At 46.0% G+C, this 17,987-nt stretch overlaps 2 protein-coding genes across 2 annotated transcripts; both read left to right on the top strand.

Moving 5' to 3' along the window:
* Positions 1 to 2,613: 2,613 nt before the first annotated feature.
* On the top strand, positions 2,614 to 4,189 carry LOC117885837 (olfactory receptor 1019-like). Its single transcript, XM_034787337.1, has one exon. The coding sequence runs from the start codon at positions 2,615 to 2,617 to the stop codon at positions 3,593 to 3,595; it is 981 nt and encodes a 326-aa protein (XP_034643228.1). The 5' UTR covers position 2,614; the 3' UTR covers positions 3,596 to 4,189.
* A 12,593-nt stretch (positions 4,190 to 16,782) lies between these two features.
* On the top strand, positions 16,783 to 17,754 carry LOC117885366 (olfactory receptor 6M1-like). The gene has a single exon (XM_034786681.1). The coding sequence runs from the start codon at positions 16,783 to 16,785 to the stop codon at positions 17,752 to 17,754; it is 972 nt and encodes a 323-aa protein (XP_034642572.1).
* The last annotated feature ends 233 nt before the right edge of the window (positions 17,755 to 17,987 follow it).

The raw sequence follows: 17,987 nt of genomic DNA, 5'->3' as shown, positions 1-17,987 counted from the left end.
AAAGAGATGACTAAGGGGGGGATGTGATAGAGGTCTATAAAATCATGACTAGTGTGGGGAAAGTAAATAAGGAAGTGTTATTTACTCCTTTTCATAACACAAGAACTAGGGGTCACCAAATGAAATTAATAGGCAGCAGGTTTAAAACAAACAAAAGGAAGTATTTCTTCACACAACGCACAGTCAACCTGTGGAACTCTTTGCCAGAGGATGCTGTGAAGGCCAAGCTATAACAGGGTTCAAAAAAGAACTAGATAAGTTCATGGAGGATAGGTCCATCAATTGCTATTAGCCAGGATGGGCAGGGATGGCATTCCTGGCCTTAGTTTGCTAGAAGCTAGAGGCAGGGGATGGATCACTTGATGATTACCTGTTCAGTTCATTCCCTCTGGTGCACCTGGAATTGGCTACTGTTGGAAGACAGATACTGGGCTAGATGGACCATTGTTCTGACCCAGTATGGCTGTTCTTATGTGTGGTACATATGGGTATGTATGCATAGTATGCATGTGTAATATGACACCACCTTATATCCAAGCATAAATTATTTTTCCAATCTGGTGTTTTAGTCTGGCCCTTTTACTTTGGTGATGCAGATAGCAATACACTCCTACTAGGCAATTACAGTTATCACCTGTATCATCATTAGGAGTAGGCTGAGTGTTTTGAAATACTGGGATAGGCATTAATACAGTGTGTCCCACAGTGCTATGTATATGAGAAGTAAAACAGAAATTTGGAGTAGTGACATTATAAATGAGGCCTTTATATATAAATTTCTTGTGATTAGTTACTACATAGTACTGTCCACCCATGTTATAGGTAATCCTGGCTCCTGGTTGTCACCCTCTGGGGTAAACTTTGCTGGGCAGGAAGCAGGAATGTCTAGCTTCTCTGTTCCATTGGTTGCATTGCTCTGGGATACACCAGTAGCTGACATAGATCCAGTTGTTTCTTACAGATGCTGTTTTCCAGGTAACCTACTGAATGCATGGTAACCAATTTATGAAATATTGCTGTGTCAGGATTTAGTATTGGTATTGAGACACTGAACCAGATGGTTTTGAATAACATGTGCCTTACTTAGGATGCAGTGTTACTGACTCAGATTATGACTAGTATTAACAAGGGAGCAGAGAAACGTTCCCAGTGACAGTTTTTGTTGGAACCTTTCCAGGGCCAGGAATCTGTTTGCTTTGGACAAAATGACATTTATGTTCACGGAAAAAAGCTTTGCCTTTTTTTTTTTTTTAACCAGTCCTAACTGGGAACGGGAGGCCAGGTTTGTTATAGTGTTTCGGTGCCTGGTGAGATTTTCAAACGCATCTAGGTGCCTAACTCCCTTTGCTTTCAATGGTGCAGGCATCTAGGTGGTTTGAAAATCCCATTAGATGCCCAAATGCCTTTGCAATCTGGCCTTTAAACATCTCTGCAGGTCTGGCCCTGAATCACTCTGTGGCAGTGCTGGGAACGCAGGCTGGGTCTCCTAAGGCCTAGCCAGCTCCCTGGCTGGTGGCTCCTGTTGTGTGAATGTAGATGGAGTAAATGGGCCAAGGTGCTAACAGAGCCCAGACACCGTCCAGAACTAGCCACAGGGAATGGGACCCAGAGACCTCCCCCTGCTCAGTGCCATCGCAAACACACCACGAAACAGCCCTTAACCTTCTATTAACACCACAGGAAAGGAGGGGTATAGTTATAACTCTGTTATTAAAATAATCCAACATTTTGGTGGCAGCAATAGTAAGGAGAATTGGGGACTGTATTTCAGCTACATGGCATGGGGGTGTGCACACGACGAGAAGCCAACTTCTCCTCATAGTTACATCAATGCATCCCCACTGAATTTAGGAGGATTTTTAGATATTACTGAGAGGAGCCTTTGAACCGTGAAGCATTTAATTCGGCTGCTGTTTGCACAACACCTGTAATTCCCTTTCCCTGTCACCGGGACAGTTTGGGGAGGAAACGCCCCCGTCTGCCAGTCTCTTAGACGGTATCTGAGATGGTGATAACGAACCTCGCATGTTGTGGGGAGGGGAAGAGAAGTGAGCTGGGGCAGGCTGGAGCTGCTGTTGTCGGGTCTGCTGTTGTTAAAGTCGATCCCATTTAATCCTGGGTGGTGTTTGGGGTTCTCGGAGCATGCAGGGGGTGATGATGTCATCTGGGTCCCTCTCTCTGGCCCGGGCTGGCCAGAACATGTCTCAGGATCAGGATGATGAAGACCCGGGGTCCCAGGGATGGTGGGGGGCAGCCCCGATAGTGAATTTGACTCCAGTAGCCCCCATCTGCACTTTCTCATTTCCCCCCAGCGTCTCTGTCGTGAAGGGCCCCAAAGGGAGCGGTGGGCAGAACGGCCCCTCCCCCACAGATTTGTCCCCCAGTTAGGCCTAGCTTCCAACACTGAGTTTTGGTTCACTGATTTCCGGCCCCATGCCCCTCTCGTTTCCCAGACATGAGCTTGTCACAGGCCTTGAGGGACACCAGGAGTTCCTTTTGTTGAAGCTAATTCCATCTCTGTCTCCCTTTCCCACACACTGCTGTTAGTGTAGGTTGCTGTGATGGCACAGGGATTTTCCCTCACTCTTTACAGTTCCGCTCACAAGGAGGGTAAATGCCTGGACCCAACTCTCACACCACTGCCCTTCCTTTGCCTGCAGGGGAGCCGATGGGGAGGGAGAACAACACCTCAGTGACCGAATTCATCCTCCTCGGTTTCTCCAGCAACCCAGCGGAGGAGCTCGTCCTCTTTGGGGTCTTCACAGCCATCTACCTGGTGGCCCTGCTGGGCAATGTGCTCATCTTACTGCTGGTCAGCCTGGACTCCCGGCTCCACACGCCCATGTACTTCTTCCTGGGAAACCTCTCCGTGGTGGACATCGGCTACACCAGCTCCACTGTGCCCAAGATGCTGACCAATTACCTGTCGCGGGACAAGTCCATCTCATGGGCCGGTTGCCTCTCCCAGATGTTCTTCTTCATCTCCTTTGGGGGGATCGAATGCCTGATACTGGGGGTCATGGCCTATGACCGCTACGTGGCCATCTGTCACCCGCTACACTACGGCATGTTCATGAGCCGGCGGGTGTGTGCCCTGCTGGCTGCAGCCGCCTGGGCCATGGGCTTGACCAACTCGGCTGTGCACTCATCCCTGATGTCCATCCTGTCCTTCTGCCGGGGCAACATCCTCCGCCACTTCTTCTGCGACATCCCCCCACTCTTCCAGCTCTCCTGTTCTGACACCCGGACCAACCAGGCTGTCACCATTGTTGTGGGAGGTGCTATCGTCTTCAGCTCCTTGCTGGGGACCCTGGTGTCCTATGTGTACATCGCACTGGCCGTCCTCAGGATCCGCACGAGGGAAGGGCGCCTCAAGGCCTTCTCCACCTGCGCCTCCCACCTGACCGTGGTCAGCCTCTACTTTGGCACCATCCTCTTCACCTACCTCCGTCCCAACTCCACCTACTCGCAGGAGCAGGACCGGGCACTGCCTGTGCTCTATGGCATCATCATCCCCATGCTCAACCCCATCATCTACAGCCTGAGGAACAAAGATGTGAAAGGGGCGCTCCAAAAAGCCCTGGCTAGGAGCTAGGCAGGTATTGTCTTCTAATGGACAGTGCACAGATTTGGGAGTCTGGACTCCTGGGTTCCATCCCCAGCTGTGGGAGAGGAGTGGCATCGAGTGGGTAGCATTTGCAATGGGTACTGGGAATCAGGAATTCTGGGTTCCATGCCCAGTTGAGGGATGGACTCTGGGTGTGCGTACACTAGGGATTGTGATTGTATCTGGCAAAGTTGAAAGTTTTTTCTTTTGTCTGAACATTTTTCAGTTTTCGGCAGTATTAGGTGTAACACTTTTGGATTTGGGAGAAAATAGTTTGGTTTATCTTTTCTGAAAACCTCCAAAAATAAAAATAAGTCGATTTTCAATGTTTTGACAAAAAGTCAACAGTTTCTGAGGAGTTTTTTTCCCATTGGGAGGAGGAACGGATAACTCACATTAATGACATACACTCCTTCTTGTTCCTGTGTCAGCTGCTGTAATTTATACGTGGGGAAACCTCAATCCAAGATATTCGCAAAGGAGTTTATGGATGTCATCTCATGTTGTACAACTACTTTGCTAACCTCAGACCTGGTTGAAAATGCCATTTGTTTCCAAAGAAAATAAAGAAAATAGAATGAAAAAGAGGTTTGTTCCGTAAAAAACAATACGCCACACAAATCTTTTATTTGTTAGGTTGGTTGCTTAATTGTTTTTTTCAACAACAACAAAAACCCTTGTCCCACATAAATTGTTTTTCAAAAACAGTTTTTTGTAGAGATCTTGTTTTTGGTAAAACATCCAGTTTTGGTAAAAATGTTCAGCCTCAAAAACCGTTTTGGGTAAAATGTTTCTGGTTTTGGTAAAAATGTCCAGTAAAATGATAAAATGATTGGTTTTAAAAACCTTTCATTGTAAAAAAAAAAAAAAAGTCAGCTTTAGAAAACAGAATTGTTTAAATAGGCATTTTTTCCAAAAATTGAAAAATGTTCAGTTTCTGTGTTTTCAATGGAAAACTGGAAATTATCAGCAAAAATAACATTTTCCTGTAAACATTCCTAAGTTGGTTAAAAACTCTTGCTCCTTGGAAAAATGGTTGGGTGAAATATTTTTTAACATCTCTATGGCTGAGAGTCCAGAGAGGACTAAGGACTTAAGGACTAATAAATATGGACAGCTGATCATTGAGAATCGATTATTATTTCATCATTAATTATTTATTATTGGTCTGGCTGTAGCCCCAGTGACCAGAGTAATGGATCCGGAACCCCATTGTGCCGGGTGCTGCACAGACAGAATTAAAAGAAGGCTCCTGCCCCAAACAGCTGATTGTCTGTCCTGTCCAATGCCCGTAACAACTCTCTGGGTTGACTATTGCAAGGTTCCTGTGACTGTAACTTTGGGGAAGGGGGAGGGTTGGCACTGGGCCCTTGTACATCAGTGACCCATTAGGTGTGTGACGCGATCCCTGTGGCGATAGCAATATTCAGGGGGGAGAATCCTGGCTGTGACTGCAACATTAACTCACTTAGCTGGGGTGTTTCACACCTTATGGTTGGATCCAGTACTTCTTCTCCTAGTTCCATCTCTTTGTCTCTGGTCCTTCCTTAACGTCAGATCCCGGAAATGAATGTTATTGTTTTAACACGTGGAACTGGGCTCAGTGCAGGAGCCAAGGGGAAGGTTCTCTGGCCTAGGATGTACTGGAGGTCAGGGAGCATGTGCTGAATGCTCTCTCCAGGCTTTATAGTCTATCGGCCAGACCCCAGCTGGTGGAAATCAGCCATAGCACCACTGGGGTCAATGGGCCAGACCCCCATTTGGCGGGAATTGGATGTAGCTCCATTGGGGTCAATGGACCCAATATGCAACTGGTGGGAGTCAGCCGTAGCTCCACTGGAGTCAATGGGTGAGACCCCCAGCTAGTGTGAATTGGCCATAGCTCTGTTGGAGTCAATGGACCCAATCAGTAGTTTGTGTGAATCAGCCGTTGCTATGCTGGTGTCAATGGGACAGAGCCCCAGCTATTGTAAATCTGTATCACTTCACCCAAGTCAATGGGCCAGAATTAGGTCCCCCAGTTCCATGGTGTTCCTTGCTCCCTCGTGCTGAATTGGCACGCCAAGAAGCCATAACAAACCACAACCAGTCCCCATTGTATTCCAGCTTTGTGTCACCAGCTGCGCCTGGCCAAATGGGGGTGTCCTGTCCCACATTCCAATTGCCCTCTTGGTGGCCAACCCGGTGGTCAGAGACGACACTTAGTCTTGTCTCACCGATGCTAGATTCATTTTTCTTCCTGTGGTTGCTGTTTTATCTTCATATTCTTGTTGGATTAATAAAACTCCAGTGAATCTTCTGGTCTGTTCTTTAGGCAGCCAAGCCAGGGCAATCAGCACATGCGGACTGACTCCTGTCCAACCTGCCCTTTCTTCTCATCCCATTTACACTTTGTAGTTTCAAGCTCATGTCAGATAATCCGTGCCACACAGATCCCAAGACCTGATGTCCTGACTGCTCTTTCAGATGGGATGGAAAAGACAAAACCAAACAGGAGTCAAACATTATATCCAGATTAGGAGTCACACAGCTACGTTCCAGGACCCCATGTAAACAGACTTGGAGCTTCATAGGTTTTATGGCCAGAGAGGACCTATAGAGCCTCCTGTCTGACCTGTGTAGCACTGGCCATTAAATGGCCCCCATTCCCCCTTTATTGAGCTACATAACTTGTGTTTGATTAAAATTCTTCCAAAAGGGTCTGCAGCCTGGACAGGCAGACACCAAGCAACAGAGAATTCCCTTGGGAATTGATTCCCTTGGTTAATCACGCACAGTGTTATACAGTGATGCCTAATTTCTCACTTGACTGTCTGGCTTCAACTTCCAGCTATTGGTTCTTTTTCTTCCATTCTCTGCTCCATTCCAGAGCCCTTTACTTCCTGATGTTTTCTCCCCAGGAAGGTGCTTTTACCCTGAAATCAAGTCACCTCTCAATCTTCTGGATTGACATCTGAAGACATTTTCTCCAGCCCTCAGATCTGGAGTTGGTGCAGAGAAAAGCCATGAGAATGATCACAGGGTTAGAAAATGTTCCTCATAGTGATAGACTCAAGGAGCTCAATGTATTTAGCTTGACAATGAGAAAGCGAAGGGTAAGGGGTGTCTTGATCCCAGTCTACAAATATCTACCTGGGGAACAAATATTAATAATGGGCTCCAATCTAGCAGAGCAAGGTCTAACATGATCCAATGGCTAGAAGGTGAAGCTAGACAATTTCAGACTGGAAATAAGGCGTACATAGTTAATGGTGTGAGTAATTAACCATTGGATCAATTTACCAAGGGTCACGGTTGATTCTCCATCACTGATAATTTTTATATCAAGATGAGATTTTTTTTCTAAAAGCTCTGCTCTAGGAATTATTTGGGGGCAGTTCTCTGGCCGGTGCTCTACAGGGGGTCAGACTAGATGGTTACAGTTGTTTTTTCTGGCGTTGGAATCTATGAATCTATGAATTTCTTTTATAGCTCCCCTTTGCAAATTTGGATTTATTTCAGATCACATGGAATTTTCTTGGACACTTTGGGTTCCTAGCTCGCTTGTGCTTTATTGACATGCCAAGAAGCCATAACAAACCACAACCAGTCCCTATTGTATTCCAGCTTTCCACTTTGGGTTCCTGGCATGTGTTGACAGAAGCAGAGATAGGAATTTCTTTCGCTGCTGTATTTTACTTTTATTTCACAACATAAGCACCCAAAACCAGATATGTTTATGAGATATCACGGTCTCTGAGCATCATGGGCATGAACAGAACTGCAAGTGTCAACTAACATTCACAGGAGGTGAATGCAAGTTTGTAATAAGTTAGAATTATAATAATATATGGTAGTAATTAGAGCTGGGAGGAAGTTTTCACTTGAATAGTTCATTCACTGAACAATGCACTTTGGGGCAACTGAAACTATTTTGTATTTTGGGGATGAATTTGATGAATAATTTTTGCCAAATAGAAAAAAAAATGGAAATGGTTCGTTTGGGCATTTTTTTAAATGAAATATTTCGATTTCTTTTCTCTAACTGACAATTCATTTGGAAATTTAGCTAGATTTGTTTTTAAAAATATAAATAGGAACAACCCCCACCCCACCCAAGTGTAACTAAATGGAAGAAAAGTTTCATTTCAAGTTGAACAAATCCCTTCGTTCAGCCCCAAATGAATTGTTTTCAGGGCCGGCTCCAGGCACCAGCTTAACAAGCAGGTGCTTGGGGCGGCCAAGGGAAAGGGGCGGCACGTGCAGCAATTCGGGGGCAGCAGGTCCCTCTTGCCCTCTCGGAGCAAAGGACCTGCCACTGAACTGCCGCCGCCGCTCGCGGCTCTTTTTTTTTTCCCCAATTGCCGCCGCTGGTCGCGATTGTGATCGCGGGTTTTTTTTTTTTGCTTGGGGCGGCAGAAATGCTGGAGACGGCCCTGATTGTTTTTCAGTTCTTTATTTCAGCAAAAACAATCCTATTTTATCTTCAGCCCCGGTTCTAGCTGCTCCCCCTGCCGCCAGTCAGGGAATTCTATGAATACAGTCCACTAGGCAATAGAGACAATAGATGTTATCAGTATCCTGATACCCTGAGCTTAAAACACTGGACTTGTTACCTTCAAATGCAGCAGGAGAAGTGGAAAGTGTCAGATTGTTCCAAACCTTCCCATGAAGCAGGGAAAGAATTCATGGAAAATCAACTCAAAGACAAGAGCTGGGATTTTCAAATGGGCCTAAGGGAGTTAGGTAACCAACTTCTACTCACTTTCAATGGAAATTGGGAACCAACTCTCTTTGGCTTCTTTGAAACCTCACCAAATGTCTGAGAGGTTCAAAGGGATTTGGATTAAAGTGAATAGGTATTCAAATCCCCTAGTACCATTGGATGAAAGTGAATGGGCATTCAGATCCCCTAGTACCACTGAATGAAAGTGAATGGGTATTCAAATGACCTAGTACAACTGGATGAAAGTGATTGGGTATTTAAATCCCATAATAAACTGGGTTGGGAATTTTACAAAATGTTCTTTTATTGGCACATACCAGTGTGACAAAGGCCTGGAATGTGGGTCTCCCACATTCCATGTATCGTCACCACCAGCCTGTGGGGTAAATCTCTCCAGCTGGAGCGGTCCCATGTTGTGTAATTAATTCACTACCCATGAGGCTGGAGAGACTGAATGCAGGGCACCCAAATCAGGCATAGCAGGAAATGGGACTCGGGTTTCTCATGTCCTAGGTCAGAGTCCTGGCCACTGGACTGTGTGGACAATCCTGACATGGGTCCTTGTTTTTCATGGATGACTTCAAAAGGTCTCCGTGGTCTCCCAATAGGGCCCAACATCTCTCTCTTGTGGTGTGAAGTGGAATCTCGTTTTTTGTCCAGCCCTCTCTGAGCAGCAGCTGTGGGACATCGCTGGGTTGGTTTGGTGGGGAAGGTTTTTTCTAATGAGAGTTGATGTTGCAGCATGAGCACCATTCCTCTAGGGGCTAGCTCCCCGAAGCTGCTAGCTCTGTTCAAAAAGTGTGCAGCATTAATTCTTGGGGCTGATAAAGGAAGGGTTTGAGTCTTGGAGGCTGAGGCTGGAGTCATTCGAGTGCCACTCAGCTGTTAGCCACGTAGATGTGCTACAATTAATCTCTGTTTAGTCTGTATGTTTTAGAACAGAAATCTTAGACCCCAATCCTGCCTGATTTAGGCAAGGATCCTTTCAGTAGTTCTATCTATCTATCTATCTATCTATCTATCTATCTATCTATCTATCTATCTATCTATCTATCTNTCTATCTATCTATCTATCTATCTATCTATCTATCTATCTATCTATCTATCTATCTATCTCCTGCTCACCACCTGTGGGGTTGAGTGTAGCTAGTGCAGGCTCTCAGGGCAAAGCTGTGCAGCCCGGATCCATCTGTTCAGATTCTCACCACACACGCCGCTCCAGCCAGCCAGTCATTCGTGCTGCAGATCCCAGGCACTTGGAACTAAACAGAGACCCATCGACTCAGAAAATAACATGGCTCAGAGACATGGAGGCTGACAATGGATGCTGAAGTCATGGGCGCATCAACGATAGATCCAACATGTGCACAGGCAGCAGCTGTCCCATTTGTGCCCAGCACTTGCTGTTTCTCTGGAAGATTGTGGGAGCTGTTTTCTACCTCTGGGTTTCCTCTCTATCCTGCTGAGCTGCCGTGGTGTAAGTAACCCCTGCATTGCAATGTTTGGTCCCACTCCTCAGTCCTGGCTGTGCTGCACATGTGCTTAACACACAGTGATTGTGTTGAACCCCAGCTGGCTTCCGCAGGATTTCTGTGCTCCTAGTGACTGCAGACTCAAGCCCGGGTGTTTTATTTTCAATGAGATGAAACTGAAAGTGCTAGAAAAGAAATTCCCAGTCCAATAACTGATCAGACTGTGAGGATGTGCGACGCTGCAGCCAAAAAGGCTAATGAAATCCTTGGCTTATAAACAGGGCAAGCTCAAGGAGGAGCAGAGAGGTAATTTTATCTCTGTATCTGGCACTGATGTGACCACTGCTGGAATCCTGTGTCCAGTTCTGGGGTCCACAATTCAAGAAGGAGGTTGATAAATTGCAAAGCGTTCAGAGAAGACCCAAGAGAATGATTAAAGGATTAGAAAACCTGCCTTATCGTGATAGACTCAAGTAGCTCAATGTATTTAAGGGGTGACTGGATCACATTCTGTAAGTTCCTTCATAGGGAACAAATAGTTAATAACACACTCTTCAATCCAGTAGAGAAAGGTCTCACATGATCCAATGACTGGAAGTTGAAGCTAGACACATTCAGACTGGAAATAAGGCGTAAATTTTAATGGTGAGAGTAATTTACCCCTGGAACAACTTAGTGAGGATCATGGTGGATTCTCCATCACTGACAATTTTTAAGTCAACATGGTTTGTTTTTCTAAAAGCTCTACTCTAGGAATTATTTGGGGGACCTTCTCTGGCCTGGGTTTGACAGGAGGTCAGACTGAGTGGTCACAATAGTCCGTTTGGACCCTACAATCTAAGAATCTATGAATAGGAGAGAGCGGAGTTTATTTTGTAGGTAATTCAAATGATCTCAAAGTCTATTTGCCAGGATTGCTATGATGTAAGCAATTTAAAATTTGTTTCATGCTGTCATTTTCAGAGCTGCTAGAGAAATAATTTTCTCCATGAAAAGTTTTGACAAATATATTCCATTTTTGTCAAAATATTTCTTTGAAGGATTTCAAGTTTTATCATTTTTTTGATGACCGTCCATCCAAAAAATTGACCATTAGTTTTTTTTTTTTTCATTTTTTCTAAATCTGTCATGGAAAATGTTCAGATTTCATGGACAAAAATAGAACAAAATTAATTTAGCTGTTTCTTGAGAATAAACAATACATTTTGACAATTTTTTCCTGTTTTGTAAATTTGTTTTTCTTTTAAAACACCCCTCAAAATTTGCTGAAAACAGATTTTTCCACCCAAAATTTCCATGTAGTTGAAAGTCAATTTTCCATCAACAAATATCTTAATAGAATACTTTCAATCATCTCTGAATATTACCTTCAAGTTTTGAACCAGAAGGTAATCTGGCAGATAAGAAAAGCTCAGACACTAATGGCTTTTCTTGCAGAATTTTGGGTGGGACTTTCAAGGGAGACTAAGAGAATTAAATGCTCAACTGCCATTGAATTTCCATGGGATTTAGGTGCATGACTCCCTTAAATTCATGTGGAAAACCAAGCCAAAATTCTTAGAAGACTTGTATTGAAAGAAAGAAAGAAAGAAAGAAAGAAAGAAGTCCCCAAATCTCTCAGCCCCCTCACAAAACAACTAAAAATTGCAAAGCCAAGAAACTTAGCGTTAAGGTTAAACTTACAAGAAATCCCAGACTTTTAAAAGTGTACTCAGGTGTGTGTCATAGGTCCTGTACTGCCAAGCTAATGAATAGTCTCATGTAGTTCAAATGTCACTGGCACCCATGCCTGATACTACAGTGATGAGAGCAGTAGAAGAAACTAAATAGACTAGACTAGACTAGAATATCATTGGAGCACCGGCTCAAAGAACAGACTAGTTGGGTAGGACAAAGGTGCTGGTTCCTTACTTCTAAAGAAAACGTCTATAGGACATGTCTATGGGCGGACATGTTTATGTCCATGAGAATTTTGCTTTATTAATGACACAGCATTGCTGCCCACAGCACTAGGACTGGTCACACAACATTATTCATCACCATGGTGACCATCCAAGAGGAGACCTGGATGGATGTATTATGCCAACTGAGGTTAGCATTTCACAAAGCATGAAAAATGCTGGTTAGAATAAGGTATAATAGATGGATCCATCTCTAGCTCACCCCTGTCTGCTATTCAGTAGTGTTCATGGGACTACGTTAGGGTCCGATGTGTTAGGGAAGGAAGAAATCTGTGCCTAGAGCTGCTACGAATTCCCGAGTGGTCATTGTATGACATTCGGTGACATAACCATTCATTACATTGCTTAGTGGTTTTGTTACAGCTGGTCAAAACAAAACACCAAATGAGGAGCGAGGATTTATGAAAATATCGTCCAATGATTTTTCAAAAATTTTGGGTTGAAATTCAAATTTTTGTTGTTGATAAAATGGAATTGTGGAAATCTTTGATCAACTGTAATCGTGATGCTGGGCCTGAAGTGGCTAACCTAGTGAGGAGGGCTTTAAACTAGGTTCACCGGGGGAAGGAGACCAAAGCCCTGAGGTAAGTGGGGAAATGGGATCCTGGGAGGAAGCACAAGCAGGAGAGCGCAAGAGGGGAGGACTCCTGTCTCGTGCTGAGAAAGAGGGACGATCAATGAGTTATCTTAAGTGCCTATACACAAATGCAAGAAGCCTGGGAAACAAGCAGGGAGAACTGGAAGTCCTGGCACAGTCAGGGAACTATGATGTGATTGGAATAACAGAGACTTGGTGGGATAACTCACATGACTGGAGTACTGTCATGGATGAATATAAATTGTTCAGGAAGGACAGGCAGGGCAGAAAAGGTGGGGGAGTTGCGTTGTATATAAGAGAGGAGTATGACTGCTCAGAGCTCCGGTATGAAACTGCAGAAAAACCTGAGAGTCTCTGGATAAAGTTGAGAAGTGTGAGCAACAAGAGTGATATCGTGGTTGGAGTCTGCTATAGACCACCAGACCAGGGGGATGAGGTGGACGAGGCTTTCTTCTGGCAACTAGCAGAAGTTGCTAGAGCGCAGGCCCTGGTTCTCATGGGAGACTTTAATCACCCTGATATCTGCTGGGAGAGCAATACAGCGGTGCACAGGCAATCCAGGAAATTTTTGGAAAGTGTAGGGGACAATTTCCTGGTGCAAGTGCTGGAGGAACCAACTAGGGGCAGAGCTTTTCTTGACCTGCTACTCACAAACAGGGAAGAACTAGTAGGGGAAGCAAAAGTGGATGGGAACCTGGGAGGCAGTGACCATGAGATGGTCGAGTTCAGGATCCTGACACAAGGAAGAAAGGAGAGCAGCAGAATATGGACCCTGGACTTCAGAAAAGCAGACTTTGACTCCCTCAGGGAACAGATGGGCAGGATCCCCTGGGAGAATAACATGAAGGGCAAAGAGGTCCAGGAGAGCTGGCTGTATTTTAAAGAATCCTTATTGAGGTTGCAGGAACAAACCATCCCGATGTGTAGAAAGAATAGTAAATATGGCAGGCGACCAGCTTGGCTAAATAGTGAAATCCTTGCTGATCTTAAACGCAAAAAAGAAGCTTACAAGAAGTGGAAAATTGGACAAATGACCAGGGAGGAGTATAAAAATATTGCTCAGGCGTGCAGGAGTGAAATCAGGAAGGCCAAATCACACTTGGAGTTGCAGTTAGCAAGAGATGTTAAGAGTAACAAGAAGGGTTTCTTCAGGTATGTTAGCAACAAGAAGAAAATCAAGGAAAGTGTGGGCCCCTTACTGAATGAGGGAGGCAACCTAGTGACCGAGGATGTGGAAAAAGCTAATGTACTCAATGATTTTTTTGTCTCTGTCTTCACGCACAAGGTCAGCTCCCAGATTGCTGCACTGGGCAGTACAGCATGGGGAGAAGGTGACCAACCCTCTGTGGAGAAAGAAGTGGTTCGGGACTATTTAGAAAAACTGGACGTGCACAAGTCCATGGGGCTGGATGCGCTGCATCCGAGGGTGCTAAAGGAGTTGGCGGGTGAGATTGCAGAGCCATTAGCCATTATTTTTGAAAACTCATGGCGATCGGGGGAGGTCCCAGATGACTGGAAAAAGGCTAATGTAGTGCCCATCTTTAAAAAAGGGAAGAAGGAGGATCCGGGGAACTACAGGCCAGTCAGCCTCACCTCAGTCCCTGGAAAAATCATGGAGCAGGTCCTCAAGGAATCAATTATGAAACATTTAGAGGAGAGGAAAGTGATCAGGAACAGTCAGCATGGATTCACGAAGGGGAAGTCGTGCCTGACTAACCTAATTGCCTTCTATGATGAGATAACTGGCTCTGTGGATGAGGGGAAAGCAGTGGATGTGTTATTCCTTGACTTTAGCAAAGCTTTTGATACGGTTTCCCACAGTATTCTTGCCGCCAAGTTAAAGAAGTATGGGCTGGATGAATGGACTGTAAGGTGGATAGAAAACTGGCTAGATCATCGGGCTCAACGGGTAGTGATCAATGGCTCCATGTCTAGTTGGCAGCCCGTTTCAAGCGGAGTGCCCCAAGGGTCGGTCCTGGGGCCGGTTTTGTTTAATATCTTTATTAATGATCTGGAGGATGGTGTGGACTGCACTCTCAGCAAGTTTGCAGATGACACTAAACTAGGAGGGGTGGTAGATACACTAGAGGGTAGGGATCAGATACAGAGGGACCTAGACAAATTAGAGGATTGGGCCGAAAAAAACCTGATGAGGTTCAACAAGGACAAGTGCAGAGTCCTGCACTTAGGACGGAAGAATCCCATGCACTGCTACAGACTAGGGACCGAATGGCTAGGTAGCAGTTCTGCAGAAAAAGACCTAGGGGTCACAGTGGACGAGAAGCTGGATATGAGTCAACAGTGTGCTCTTGTTGCCAAGAAGGCTAACGGCATTTTGGGCTGTATAAGTAGGGGCATTGCCAGCAGATCGAGGAACGTGATCGTTCCCCTTTATTCGACATTGGTGAGGCCTCATCTGGAATACTGTGTCCAGTTTTGGGCCCCACACTACAAGAAGGATGTGGAAAAATTGGAAAGAGTCCAGCGGAGGGCAACAAAAATGATTAGGGGTCTGGAGCACATGACTTATGAGGAGAGGCTGAGGGAACTGGGATTGTTTAGTCTCCAGAAGAGAAGAATGAGGGGGGATTTGATAGCAGCCTTCAACTACCTGAAGGGGGGTTCCAAAGAGGATGGAGCTCGGTTGTTCTCAGTGGTGGCAGATGACAGAACAAGGAGCAATGGTTTCAAGTTGCAGTGGGGGAGGTCCAGGTTGGATATCAGGAAAAACTATTTCACTAGGAGGGTGGTGAAACACTGGAATGCATTACCTAGGGAGGTGGTGGAGTCTCCTTCCTTGGAGATTTTTAAGGCCCGGCTTGACAAAGCCCTGGCTGGGATGATTTAGCTGGGAATTGGTCCTGCTTTGAGCAGGGGGTTGGACTAGATGACCTCTTGAGGTCCCTTCCAACTCTGATATTCTATGATTCTAAGTGGGGCAGAGTTAAGGGTACATGTAGCCTGCCCTTCTGTATACCACAGTCCTTTACATTTCACCCAGTAACCCCTGTATTTAGCCAAATAACTTGTATTTGGCTAAATCACCTTCCAGAAATGCACCCAGTCTGACTGGATATCAAGAGATGGAGAAAACATCATTTCTCTTTGGAGTTTGTTCCAATGGTGAATCATGCACACCGTGAAAAATTTGTGCCTTGTTTCCAATATGAATTCGTCTGGCTTTAACTTCCAGCCTTTGGTTCTTCTTGATCAGTGAAAATGACAAAGACCAAACGAAAATTCATATTAAAGCTAAACCATTTTTTTTTTGTCACCAAAATATATTGGAGAAAAAGGAAAAGAAAGAAGGCAAACCACCAATCACCCGCCCTTCCAAGGAAACAGAAAACAAAACCGAAATGTTATTGCAAAAATTTCCTTTAAAAAAACAAAAGAAGAAAGGCCAATTCTGGATACAAATTTTTCACCAGCTCATTCAGGGCCAAAACTCGGTCCACTGATGTCAACACTGCAGGACTGGGACCCCCAGCCCCAGAGAAGAAGATTAAAGGAACAAAGTGCCAACTTGCCTTGAATTTTTTGTTCGTGTAGGTTTCAGCCTAGGTAGGACCATAAGACATAGGATTAGAAGGGACCCCCTGGGTCCTGGCAGCCAGCCCCCTGATATCAGTGGCAACCCCAGCATATTATCCTGTTCATAAATTTATCAAGCTCCATCTTCAAGTTGTTAGGTTGTTTCTCCCCCCACTGCTCTTATTGGAGGCTGTTCCCAAACCTCCCTCCGCTGGTGGTTAGAAACCTTCTCATACCAGCCTCAATTGATCCATGGGCAGTTTATCCCCACCTGTTCTGGTGCCAACACTGTCCTTTAGCTTCAACAGTCTTTGAAAATCCCACTAAATCCTTTTAATTGTCTGGCCTTTAGACACACGCTTAAGCTGAGTCAGGGCCTTAATTAGAGGCAGTCTGCCACAGCTCCAACGTGGTAATAAAGAAGTGACGCACCCAAGGTCACAGGGTAAATTAGCACTGGGGCAGAAGGACCCCATGAAAGGAAGAATAGTCTGGAGGTTAGAGCGGTTGCCTGGGCTGTGGGATTGCTCCTGTTCCACTGACCTTCTGCAAAAGTTACAGGCAAAGAGAAAAACACCCACTGAGGAAAGAAAACTTAGAAAGTCAAATCAGAAATGTACATCTCGTTTATTCTACCACGTCGGACAGGGGGAAAAAAAGGAAAGGAAAAAAAGCGGGGGGGAGAGAACTGAAATTCTGGAATTTCTGCTTTTAACTAAAAAACAGAAACTGTGGGGAAAAAGTTTTTAGTTTTGGAAAGTTATTAGTCCCCCCCCATCCTGGATCCGTGTTGTGGATTCGACCCCTCCACTCAGGATCTGTGTTGTGTGTGAACTCCCATTCACCCTGTCAATTTACCTCATGGGGGGCGACTTCCAATCCTTTCCTTCTCACTTGCAGGCCCAATGGATCCTGCTCGGAGGACCCCAGTGAATCAGTCTTCAGCGGCAATCACTGAGGTTGTCCTTCTTGGTTTCTCCAGCTTCGGCCAGCTGCAGCTGCCCCTCTTCCTCCTCTTCCTCATGATGTACATGCTGACGATGCTGGGGAACGCTCTGGTTATCTTCATGATCAGGCTGGACCGCCGCCTCCACACGCCCATGTATTACTTCCTCAGCCACCTCTCGCTGCTGGAGCTGCTCGTCACCACCACTGTCACACCCACGATGCTCCTTCTCCTCCTCTCCCAGCGCAAGACCATCTCCTTCTTGGCCTGCGCCCTCCAGGGCTACGTCTACTTCCTGGCAGGCTCAGCTGAGGTTCTTCTGCTGGCCTCCATGTCTGTGGACCGCTATGTGGCCATCTGCAACCCACTGCGCTACACGGCCATCATGAGCGGCCAGGTCTGCCTCAGCCTGGTGTTGTCCTGCTGGATGAGCAGCTTCATCTTCATCTCGACTTCCATGGTGCTCAAGGCCAGGCTGCCCTTTTGTGGGCCCAACGCCATCGACCACTTCTTCTGCGACAGCGCCCCCTTGCTAGAGCTGATCTGCGCTGACACCAGCCTCCTCTGGGCCCTGGACTTGGCCATCTCGTCCTTCCTCCTCCTCAGCTCCGTTTCTGTGACAACGGTGTCCTATCTCTGCATTGTCGCCACGGTGATGAGGATGCCCTCAGCCCAGGGCAGGCAAAAGGCCTTCACCACCTGCACCTCCCACATCATGGTGGCCTCGCTCTACTACGGCAGCTCCATCTTCATCTACGTCAAGCCGGCTGACAACTCCTCCGCGGGCTTCAACAAGGCAGCCACGGTGCTGAACACAGTGGTGACACCCCTGCTCAACCCCATCATCTACAGCTTCAGGAACAAGGCGGTGAAGGAAGTGCTGAGGGATGGGATGGGCCGGATGGGCGCTGCCCTCCCTAAGAGTGCTTGAAAGCCAGGCTCCCCACCACTCAGTGCACTGGGATGGACTCGTTCCCAGCATCCCTCATGCAGGGATACATGGGACTGAGGGTAGAGAGGAAACCAGAAGACATTATGGGAGTTGGCTGAGAATGCAAGAGCATCAAGAAGGAGTATGTGGGCCTTCCTTGAGACATACAGCTTTGCCATGGGAAGGCAGAGAGAAAGAAACTATAGGAAGAGAAGAGAAGAGAAGAGAAGAGA

Source organism: Trachemys scripta, chromosome 12, assembly GCF_013100865.1.
Source record: "Trachemys scripta elegans isolate TJP31775 chromosome 12, CAS_Tse_1.0, whole genome shotgun sequence".
NCBI classification, from domain to species: Eukaryota; Metazoa; Chordata; order Testudines; family Emydidae; genus Trachemys; species Trachemys scripta.
The sequence above is the reverse complement of the archived record's forward strand: the minus strand, read 5'-3'. Positions and strand labels throughout refer to the sequence as shown.

What these genes read in the sequence shown, in the direction of transcription:
- LOC117885837 (XM_034787337.1), top strand. Translation starts at nt 2,615, where the DNA reads ATGCCTGGACCCAACTCTCACACCACTGCCCTTCCTTTGCCTGCAGGG.
- LOC117885366 (XM_034786681.1), top strand. Translation starts at nt 16,783, where the DNA reads ATGGATCCTGCTCGGAGGACCCCAGTGAATCAGTCTTCAGCGGCAATC.